The sequence below is a fragment of the Pararge aegeria genome, chromosome 19 (assembly GCF_905163445.1).
Source record: "Pararge aegeria chromosome 19, ilParAegt1.1, whole genome shotgun sequence".
Lineage (NCBI taxonomy): Eukaryota > Metazoa > Arthropoda > Insecta > Lepidoptera > Nymphalidae > Pararge > Pararge aegeria.
In genome coordinates, this window is record NC_053198.1 from 10869030 (window position 1) to 10881176 (window position 12147).

Below are 12147 nucleotides of genomic sequence, written 5' to 3' on the forward strand. Positions count from 1 at the left end.
TCTTCTTTGGCTCCACGAAGAGATTGCACTATAATGACTAGTCTAAAAGTACCTATAAAAAGGGTCCGAGAGAGTCATTGAGATAAATTTAAAGATGTTAACATAATGACAGTTTTTAGCCAATACATATTTGAAAATTTAATGTATGTTCACAATAATATATTTAAATTTAAGAGAATATGTGACTGCACTAATTTGAACATTAAAAGCAAAAATTAACTTGCCGTGCAATATACTAGACTACATAAAATAAGTAATTCATCTAAAGAAAATTTTATACAATTTCACAATAGACTACTAGTTGATATCTTGGAGATGTCTCTGAAAAAATTCCAAGTTTGTATACGTAAGCTTATAAAAAAGTTCTATGACTGCATTAAGGACTACGTCAACGATGAAAATGCTTAGGTGTAAATTATTGCTCTAACCAGGTTGCTTCTTTAATAGTTTTAAATGACAATGTGAGATGGTGATAACAAAAAAAAATAACAAACGGCTCAGTTTGTTCTTGTTCTTCTTCTTAGACCAGTTTGTAACCCTCGTAGCTTTAGTTTTAAGTTGACTTTTTATTAGTACTACTACTTTGGTTAAGGAAGGAACAGTGCTCTGCCATTTATGTAAAAAAGGTCCGAGGTTCAAACTATATTTACAATTACAAATAAAAGTGATTATAAAAATTTCAAATCATATATATTTCAAGCAATGACTTACAGTGTTCTAGAATTTGTCTGGTTAAGATTATTTGTATTTTTTTGTTAGATCTAGATTAATAATAATACTAATAATTGATTCAACAAATCCTAGAAAATGTGTATTTATGTAATTTGTAATTAAAGATATAAGCCTTCTGGTGTGCCTTCCTTCTTGCGATAAAGGACACTCTCCTTGGACTTCTTGAAATCTTCATTTGTTACCTTCATACGTCTCTCTCTTAATGCCATCAAACCAGCTTCAGTACAAATTGCCTAAAAAAGATCATTGTTTTATGTACCTTCTTAATGCAACTATGATATATTATTCAAGCATATTGGCTGGCAGAGAATGCTATGCAGATACTGTACACTGTGATGCAGTGAATAACAATGCTTTTTAAAATCTGCATAAGCAATGTCAGTGATTTTCCGGAACGACTGTGCAGAAATTTACAGGGGGCACACGTTTAGCTATTAAAACATAAAGCAACCCTACACAATAGAAACATGTTTCTAGTGTGTATTACCTTTATATCAGCACCAGAAAGATCATCTTTTGACATTATCAGCTCTGACAAGTTAACATCATCTGCAAGGGTCATTCTTGATGTGTGAATTGTAAAGATCCTTCTCTTTGTTTTTTCATCTGGTAATGGGAATTCAATCTTCCTGTCTATACGACCAGGGCGAATGAGAGCCGGGTCCAATGTTTCTATCCTATTTGTGGCCATGATCACCTAAATCAAAATAAAATATGTTGTGAATATCCAAAAACTTTTTGAAAAACTTGCAGGGTTGAAAGTAAAGGTTTAAATGGGCTCAGGATGAACTAGGTACGAAAAATAATAATTTTACATACTTTGACATCACCCCTTGAGTCAAATCCATCTAGCTGATTTAGGAGCTCCAACATAGTTCTTTGTATTTCTCTCTCACCTCCAGAGTTAGAGTCATAACTGTAAGGTAAATATAATAGGTTCAATAATAAATAATTTTTTTCGAGTTTCAGGGAATAATTAATACTACTATAAATAGAACTGGTTGTTTTTTAAAGGTTAAATACAGTTAGTCAACTGTATCATCCAACTGATTGGTTGATACCAAATATGAACCCGAGTTCGAGAAGGTATAAAGTTAGATTGGGATTATACAGGTGTTCAGCTGAAATTTATGTTAATTTAAAACACAGATTAGGTCACAGATGCCAGCTAGTGCTATATAATTCATATTGTATTTTCAGTTGTGCAAACCTTGTCTTCCACAAATTCCTGTCAAATTATTTTTATGCAGCAGCATGGTGCTACCGATTTTACCATGCCTAGTACAAGATATACTAAATTGATTAGAGGAGAACTGTTGCAATCCAATATGTTGTGGTGTGTATAGTCCCTGTGACTATGATAGTGAGTCTTAAGACAACAACTTCATTGACATACATACCGTTTTGTACCAACAGCATCAATTTCATCTATGAACACGATAGATGGCGCATGCTCCTCTGCCACCCGAAACAGTTCTCGCACAAGTTTTGGACCATCACCCTGTTGAAAATAATCAATCAATTTAATTTATGTAAGTATAGTGAAAAAATTAACTTTATGATTTAAAACAATTTATTATTGTAGGATTATAAATTGCTACACCTTACCAAATATTTTTGAATAAGTTCAGATCCAACCACTCGTAGGAATGTTGCAGATGTCTGGTTAGCTACTGCCTTGGCCAGCAAGGTTTTTCCTGTGCCTGGAGGCCCATAAAGGATGACACCTTTGGGAGGTTTGATCCCCATCTCTTCATAATACTCTGGATGGGTTAGAGGCAACTCCACTGATTCCTATGAATAAATGGAATTAACTTTGAAATTTTTATTTATTAAATTTAGGAATGTTGATTATCTCAAGACAATAAGCAAAGACAAATTAAAATAAAAAATGGTTTATTCTTATAGTTTTATCACTGGCTCTTGCAAAGTGTTCATATACATAATATGTTAATATTATTGTGAGGTGTTGGTGACAGATACGAGGGGAGCACCAAAAGTTTGTGTAATGAATTCGAAGCCATTGCAACTCTGCTCTTGTGAACCAGCGTGTTGTCTTGCAAGAGCAACACACCTTTGGTAAATTTTCTCGACGTTTTTCCGTGATGGTCTTCTTCAATTTTTCTAGTATTGTTGCGTAGTATTCTCTGGTTATGGTCCTTCCCTTTTCCTCGTAATCAAGCAGTATTGTCCCCTCACAATCTCAAAAACCAGTAGCCATCAACTATCCTGCCGACTCCAACACTTTGAATTTCTTTGGCAGTGGTGTTCCCTTTTTGTGCTATTACATGGACTCTAGTTTGGACTCAGGTTCAAAGTGATGAACCCATGTTTCATCTCCGGTTACATCATCCAAAATGTGCATGTCGGTTCGTCTCCACACAGCTTCAAAAAATGGTTTGACGCATCGACGCGTTGCAGTTTCTGTAGTGGCGTGAGCATTCTCGGTACTCATCTTGCACTCACTTCTTCTTCTTTCCCTGGGCTTGTCTCCGTACTTGGGTCGGCCGGAACTTGCACTGACTTTTGTCGTACCCAGAATGTCATGCAGGATTCGCAAAATGGTAGTCCAACTAATACAGAAAACTGTTTTTTCTCCAAACAGCAGTTTCGATAATGTCTAATTTGGTGGCCTCAACTGGACTTCCTGAGCGAGGGTTGTCTTCAATTGACCCAACCATTTGAAAAGACCATGCCACTTGTAAATCATTAATTTACTAAGATCCCTATAAACGATACACTCTATATAGGACTTTCCCCATGAACAGTTGTCATTACATTACAAATGGTTGGAGCGATATTTCCTTGCTCGGTAAGGAATTTTGTCACAGCACAGTTTGTTTAGCAGGTGAGTGTTGGTAACAAATTATGTAATAAAGCTGAAACTTAATTTATATACTAATGATAAGTCCCCAATTAGTATGACACTAAGCGAGCGCCAATCACCACTCCATACCCTCCATTCCACAAACTTTTGGACTTCCCCTTGTATGTGCATTAACTTAAAACTAAAGCTAGGATATTCATGATACTTCTGAATTATACTTTATATTATGTTACAAACCTAAAATTACATAAAATATTAGTTTATACCTTGATTTCCTGAATCTGTGTGTCCAGCCCTCCAATATCAGCATAGGTCTCTTGTGGAGCTTTCTCCAATTTCATAACAGACACCATAGGATCAGTATCATCACCTAATACACCAACCACTGCATGAACCTACAGTAATATTTAGTAAATTTAATAAATAATATAAAGGCCTGGGCTTTCTATTTAGTATTATTTAGTTATATACTTCTATGTGTATGCAGTATGCTATACAAAATACTCATTATTTTTATGAATGACTGTTATTTGCTTCCTTTAAGAATTTAGTGTATCAAATGCTGGCTGGCTATGCTTATGGTGTGGCCAAGCCAAAACTACATAACAACAAAATATGCAAAGATAGTTCTTTGCATATTTTAATTACTGTTGGGTTTTTTTTTATGTATACATATTTTAACTTATAATTATAAAAATTTACTACTGTTTACTGTTGTTGAAAAAAGAACTGTTTGATATAAATTCAAATAAGATAAACTTGTAACTGTGACAATGAAAATTTAAAAATATAATATAATGACCTTGTGGTTTAATAAAACTGAGCAGCCAGGCTCCAGCTGATCCTTGTCCACAAAGGACAAGATACTGACGTAGTGCTCACTACCTACTGATGTTGACACTATGGCATGGTTGTCATCGATTATCTCTTCCAGTGTGCCCACTGACATTGGTGTTCCTCTCAGATCATCAACCTATAACACATAGAAAAACTTTAAAGATTAGCTTTCGATAAGATTGTTTAATATTACTTGATTTTGTCATAAACATCTTTTAAATGCTTGCAAAAACTTGTTTTTAAGTAAATTTTTCTTATTTGCTGATTTATGGTGTGTATGCTTTCTTTAATTACTCAATTGTTCAATTTATAGCATATTACTGTGTCAACTGATGTGCAGACTGACAGATGAATTTACAGAATGACAGATGAATTTACCAATTAATTTTCACTTTTAGCCACCTATAAAATTGCATATTTCAGTAGTGGGCATTTGATCTCAAAGCGTACAATATTGGTTGAGAACTATCGATGGTAGTAATCACAACATAAAGTTACTATTGTTGAGACTGACACTACAACCTGAACATACCTTGGATCTTTCCTCTTCGATTTTCTCCTCCTGGGGTTTGAGCCTTTCTTGGTTACGAATAAATTCTTCTTCCATAAGCAAATAATCCTTGATTCTTTCAAGCTTCAATAACTTCAGCCTGCAACGCGTGTGTGGCGTCACCTGAGGTAGCTTCAGAGCAGCATCAGGCCCCTTTGCTTTACGCTTCTTTTTACCAACTCTGGTAGGAATTGGAGGCTCATACTTTTTCTTCTTATCCTTGTCGTCTTTCTTGTCTCCACCGCTTCCACCCCCTGATTGATTTTGACCCTAAAATTAAACATTTTATAATTGCTATTATACAATTAACTAGTAATATCACTAAATCAAAGATTGAAATTAATACACCTTACCATTTTCGCTCTTTTACTGATGAATTACGGTAAAAGTTCTATATAATTACAAGAAAAAAGAACAGTCAGCAACACTCCATTACAAAGCGAATTTTGTTGTTCTTTAGAAATATAATCTGTATCTGTCAGTTTTGAGCATAGAGCTGCAAACGTTTTTATTTTCGAAGACGTTTTTTAAGCCCTACGGTATGCCCTTATTTCGAGCATGAACCCAACATATTAATGAACCTCGGTTAACGCCATGCAATACCTTTGGAATCATGACCATTATAGAAAAGTTTGTTTGTATATTTTTGCCAATAGCAAAATGCTAATGTCATAAATACTGGAGAGTGGAGACACGGCTGTACAATGCCTTTGCTTAGTCCCTACGGGAAAGATTATTGAAAAAAAATGCTGTTGTCATTTTGACGTCTGACGTGTCAATGATTTGTGTTGTAATTTGGAAATTAAAATATTTTTCATCGTGGAGTTCTTGAAATAAATTCTTAGTGCTTTTAATTAATCATATTATTTGGTAATCTAAAGTTATGATATGATATAAGATGTCACAAAAATCGTACTATACTATTTACTCCCATTCGATATAGTTCTGCAAAGCAACACAGCTGACAGCCTAAGATTGAGAAGTGGTATCAATTTATAGTGGTTGAAAATGGTTTTAGCTGATTTAGGTCGAAAAATAACGACTGCGTTGCAGTCGTTAAGTCGTGCTACGATTATAAATGAAGAGGTATTTTCAAAAACACTATTAATCAGAGTGATATGTCTGTACATGCTTATAATAATTTGTCTTATCTTTGATTTCAGGTTTTGAATTCCATGTTAAAGCAGATATGTGCTGCTTTATTAGAAGCTGATGTAAATATTCGTTTAGTTAAGAATCTTCGGGAGAATGTGCGTGCAGTCATTGATTTTGATGAGATGGCAGGAGGGCTCAACAAAAGGCGGATGATACAATCCGCCGTGTTCAAAGAACTTGTCAAGGTAGTTTTTGAGTTAATGTAATTTGTAGCATAAAAAACAGCAAGCAGTTTCCCATTGTAAAAGAGATGAGTGAGATGCTGTGATGAGTGAAGACATCACACTCATTGCACATTAAGTCTTGCAATAGCTAGCATTGGGGCAGCGTGATGAGTCTGCTCTAAATCTCTCCTAGAAGACCAGAAGTCTTCTGATGTCCAATACTAGGACATTAGTCATTCAATAATGTTGTTTACTAACAATTCCTATGTAAGTAGTCCACTGTCAGGCTCTAGCCTGTAACTTTAATAGGGTATAAATCTTCTACAATAGGAATAAAATGAGGCAATTCTAATTATGAAATAAATTACAATATTCCAGCTTGTAGATCCAGGAGTGAAGCCATACCAGCCAATTAAAGGAAAACCCAATGTCATAATGTTTGTAGGGCTACAGGGTTCTGGTAAAACTACCACTTGTACAAAACTGGCCTATCATTATCTGCGGAAAAATTGGAAATCATGTCTTGTATGTGCTGACACCTTCAGAGCTGGAGCTTACGATCAAGTCAAACAGAATTGCACTAAAGCAAGAATACCATTTTATGGAAGGTAAATATTAAGTAATTTAAACATAATAATTTTATGCCTCCTCTTAAGACTATGACATTGTAAGTACATAGTAAGTTTAAATGACCAATTATACCCTGCCGCAGTTTGGGAACACTTGGTTTGTCTGTTATGGCCTATTGGTCTAGGTAGAGAAGGCTTTTAAAATTTGAGTGTCTAAGTCACCTTAATTGTTATTTGCAATCAATTTACCATTTTAATATATAATAATTTAATTTATATTATCTTACTAGTTATGCAACAACTTTGTGGGGAATTAGGTTAAAGTTATTCCTGTACTTAAAATAAAAATGTAGCCTTTGTGGTAATTAAAGGTACATGAAGTATAAACCAACATTACCATCTTATAGAAAATCTGATAGAAAAGCCATCTTCTAGGCAAGCACAGTTAGTTTAAGCAGCATCATCACTCTCAGGAATGATAACAGTCAAGCGCTAGTCTATATATTTAAAACTAGCGGACCCGCGCAACTTCGTCCGCGTATGAGTCAACCATAAAAAATAGTCGTATATTGTCGCGGACTGTTTTTAGAACTTTAAAGAAACAATACCGAAAATTCTGTCGTTCTGGCGTAAAGTTTACCGTTCAAACATCGCAAGCTTTGCAATCTCTCAGAATGGATATTTTTGCAGTTTTTGCAACATTTCTCATTGATGGTCGTGGCGTAATGTTATTGAATAGCCGATACTACACAAAAAACATCCAATTTTAAACCGCAGTTCCTGAGATTAGCACGTTTAACCAAAAAAATTCAAAAACTTTATAATATTATAGCTGACCCGTGCCCACTTCATTGGGCGTCAAACATTTTTACTTGTATTAAAATTATGAATGCGGTTGGTTTAATACTTTCTATTGGTGACATGACGATTTTAATTACATATTTTTTAAATATAAAAATCTACATTTTATCACTTAAATATAATAGTTAAACATATGCTATCACTGTCTTTTTTAGGAATTATCAAGTTCTAGAAATTTTATTTAGAACTCTATCATATATCTCTCATCGTTAAGGCTGTGTTCGTAAGAAAAGATTTCGATTGACCGTTTTATCACTTACGACTTACTTTGTAAATCTAACTCCCACGAAAAGTTCGTTTCAGTTTTCAGGTTAATTTATAGCACACAACACAATGCACAATAACTTAGCTTTCTATTGGTGAAATAATTTTGAAAATTGGATCAGTAGATATAGAGATTACTCCTTACAACATCATAAACTCACTAAAGTTACCTCTTAATAATATTAGTATAGGAAAAAACATGTTGCCTGTAATATAATAATACATTAATTGTTTTCAGCTACACAGAAGTAGATCCAGTAGTGATTGCTTCGACAGGTGTTGATATGTTCAAAAAGGAGGGATTTGAAATGATCATAGTAGATACCAGTGGAAGGCACAAACAAGAAGAATCTCTATTTGAAGAGATGTTAGCAGTTGCTAATGCAATTGTAAGATGTTATTTTTATTATCCACTTCGTCTGCGAATGAGTCAACTTCAAAAAATTGTCTTATGTTTTCGCGGACTTTTTTTTAGAACTTTAAAGAAAAAATTCCGACAATTCCGATATACTTACTACATAACTCCGTCGTTTGGCGTAACGTTTACCGTTCGCGCATCGCACGCATCGGAATCTCTCAAAAGGATATTTTTTGGAGTTACATTGTTTGGAGTTATTATGATATGGCTACTATCATTAATGAGAAATGTTGTTAAAACTCCTAAAAAAACTCTGGTTGTGTTATATAGTCTTTAATTGATACAACCAATTCAAAAATCAAATTCAAATCAAAATTGAAAGAGCATTTTCTGAGATTCGGGCGTTCAACCAAACAAACTCAAAAGCTTTATAATATTACAACTATGCCTATTTAAAATCCACTTCAAGCACAAACTCCGTTGCGCGGATTTTGAAAGATAAATGCGGAAAAACAGCGATGCTATCTAGAATCTTTTTGCTTTTCCAGGATAAAAAGGAGCCTGTGAGCTTGTCCAGACTATATTGTATGTCTCTGCCAAATTTCAGCTAAATCGGTTCATTCGTTGTGGCGTCATTGCATCCATACATACATACATCCATCCTCAAATTCAAACTTTCGCATTTATAATATTAGTAGGATGGTTTGGATGGATGCATTCAATTGTTGTCCCATATGCATTGCGACTTGCTGTTATTCGTGAAGAGCTATGTCCTTTATCTCGGAGAATATTAATTATCAGACTGTCAACAATGCATGCTTGATAGTATACACTTTCAAATAAAAAAGAATTATTAAAATCGGTTCAAATTTAACGGAGCTATGAAGTAAAACTGATAAAAAATTACTCTTAAACGGAAACTTATTGCTTATCACGATAAAAATTATCCTATATGTTGACCCGAAATATCAACTACCACTATACCAAATTTTATTTAAATCCGTTCAGTAGTTTTCACGTGATACCCGGACAGACAGACAGAAAAAAATTTAAAAAAAATCTGTTCTGGACTCAGTATAGACTAAAGCATCTCCCGGTCAAAATTTTCACAATATATTATATGTACAGAAATCTTCCATTTACAGTTTTAATATTAGTATAGATATATTTCCTTTTGTTAATATTTTTTTTCATTACAATTATATAAATCTACATGATAATCTAGATTCTAGTTTACAGTTACATTGATTACTTAAATCAAAGTCATGAAAGATTTTAAATCAACGTGTAAATCTTGCAGAAAATAACAAAAATTGAAATCAAAATTTATTAGGTAGGGATTCCTCTCAAAATAATTTGTTGCATAAACATACTAATTATAATTAATAGGTACGAATTTAAATGTCAATTTCCATAAAAATAATAATATAAAAAAAAGCAGAATAGGCTTCTGCTTTTTCGTCGTTTCGATCGTTCGGCGCCAAATTTCCCGGATGAAACTCTTAGTTCCCCACCCCAGCGTATTTGGGCATATTTTTGTATTATATTTAATGTTGTACCTTAATTTTCCTCAACTGATATACTTAATAATTAACTTCCTGACTTTGTTATTAAATCAATGTTATATAAAAATAATTTCATTGACAGAAACCAGATAACATTATATTTGTGATGGATGCCACAATTGGTCAGGCTTGTGAGTCTCAAGCCAGAGCTTTTAAGGACAAAGTAGACATTGGTTCTGTTATTATTACGAAGTTGGATGGACATGCAAAAGGAGGTGGTGCACTATCAGCGTAAGTTGTTTATAATTAAACAATTTTACAATTTTATATCTTCTCCCAAAGCTTTATCAATTGACATGTTTAAATAATATTAAAATAATATAAGTGTATTAATAAATGGGGTTAAACTTCTGCTATTCCCTGTTCCCATGCTATAGCAGGTGGACATGTTAAGTAAATCCCATGTCAGGGGATATACTTTTTATCTCCTGCCTATGCTAACCCTGCTGAGGTATATATAAAATTAATAAAAATGTATTATTTAACTATTCTATGTCCATGCATTTAGTTGCTATACTAATAGCTATTAATTTTGTTTATAAAAACAGGGACTATATTTGTTTATTGTAAAAGGAGTGCTACCATCCTTAAAAAAAAGGTTTTTTTTATTTACAGTGTAGCAGCAACAGAGAGTCCAATAATATTTATTGGTACTGGGGAACACATTGATGACCTTGAGCCTTTCAAAACAAAACCTTTCATCAACAAACTGCTGGGAATGGGAGACATAGAGGGACTGTTAGATAAAGTCAATGAGTTAAAGTTGGATGATAATGATGAACTACTAGAAAAACTAAAACATGGTCAGTTTACATTAAGAGCTATGTATGAGCAGTTTCAAAATATCATGAAAATGGGTCCGTTTTCACAAATCATGGTATGTACTATTTCGTATTATCTTAGTTATTCCTACAATAAGTAATAAAAAATATTTATACCAATTCAGTTTTACATAAACTTCTTAACTTAATCTAAATTTAATTTGCAGGTCTAAGTTTAGTGCTATCTTTTCACAGAAAATATTGTTAAAATGACAGAACCATCTTTAGACAGTATAGTTTACATTTGATATTTATGTACCACAGAATAAACACCATTATCTAAAAAACTGTATGAATTGTGATTATAATATTCACACATTTATGAAATGGACTGATAACATGAAATGCAAATTTGTGGCTATGTGTTTCTTTATAACCTTTGTCAGTCATTGCAACAATATTTATAGGAATTTGTCACATTCTGAAGACCCTGTATCTAACTGGGTACTTGTTATCCTAGTAAAGCAACACAGATGACAAAGTGGGCAGTGGCGTGCACTTCTAACATGCACAAAAGCACTGCATACCCAAATTATTTTATATAAGTCGTATTGGAGGGCAAAATTTCCATTTTATGCCATGTACCTCCTTTATGCTTACCCTGCTCAAAAACCCTGTGCACGCCACTGAAAGTGGGTAACAGCTTATTTACGTGTAATATCATTTGATTTATTTGTTCCTTTCATAGGGCATGATACCTGGTTTTTCTCAAGATTTAATGTCAAAAGGCAGTGAACAAGAATCAATGGCGAAACTAAAACGTCTCATGACCATAATGGACTCAATGAACGAAGGTGAACTTGATCACCGCGATGGCGCAAAGCTGTTTTCTAAGCAACCCACACGTGTTACCAGAGTGGCTCAGGGTTCAGGTGTCACTGAAAGAGATGTGAAAGACCTAATTGCTCAATATACTAAGTTTGCGGCAGTTGTTAAGAAAATGGGTGGTATCAAGGGCCTATTCAAAGGTGGTGACATGGCTAAAAATGTTAATCAAACTCAAATGGCTAAACTGAACCAGCAGATGGCCAAAATGATGGACCCGCGAATTCTTCAACAAATGGGGGGCATGTCTGGTCTACACAACATGATGCGACAATTGCAGCAAGGTTCGAGTGGAATGAACAGCCTTATGGGCGGAAAATGACCCTAATGGAATACAGGATTGGTGGAAAATCACTTTAAATTCCCACATTTACCCACTGACTGTGTGTTGAACTGTGTGAAACTCGCAAACCCACATATTTCAATAAATCTAAGTCAAAATGGACTTTTTGTTTTTTTTTAACAATTTATAAGGTAAACTAAAAAACAGGGGTATGGGTTTAAAGTAACTACCAGACCCCTATCAAGTCAGCCCGCTACCATCTTACAGTGCACCGACAATGATTAGATTGCTCATTGCAGTCAAGGGCAATAAAGACTTGTGAAATAAAAAAATAGA

The 12147-nt window shown here is 34.0% G+C and overlaps 2 protein-coding genes across 2 annotated transcripts; one reads left to right on the plus strand and one right to left on the minus strand.

Annotated features, from left to right (window-relative positions):
• Positions 1-671: 671 nt before the first annotated feature.
• Positions 672-5451, minus strand: LOC120632140 (26S proteasome regulatory subunit 4). The gene is made up of 9 exons (XM_039901945.1): positions 5300-5451; positions 4929-5216; positions 4362-4532; positions 3826-3954; positions 2341-2526; positions 2133-2233; positions 1552-1648; positions 1220-1429; positions 672-965 (listed from the first exon to the last, which is right to left on the minus strand). Exons 1-9 carry the CDS (start codon positions 5300-5302, stop codon positions 831-833), a joined length of 1320 nt encoding a protein of 439 aa, XP_039757879.1. The 5' UTR covers positions 5303-5451; the 3' UTR covers positions 672-830.
• A 263-nt stretch (positions 5452-5714) lies between these two features.
• LOC120632336 (signal recognition particle 54 kDa protein) lies at positions 5715-11973 on the plus strand. The gene is made up of 7 exons (XM_039902185.1): positions 5715-6032; positions 6110-6286; positions 6644-6873; positions 8198-8348; positions 9965-10113; positions 10498-10759; positions 11392-11973. Exons 1-7 carry the CDS (start codon positions 5955-5957, stop codon positions 11848-11850), a joined length of 1506 nt encoding a protein of 501 aa, XP_039758119.1. The 5' UTR covers positions 5715-5954; the 3' UTR covers positions 11851-11973.
• The last annotated feature ends 174 nt before the right edge of the window (positions 11974-12147 follow it).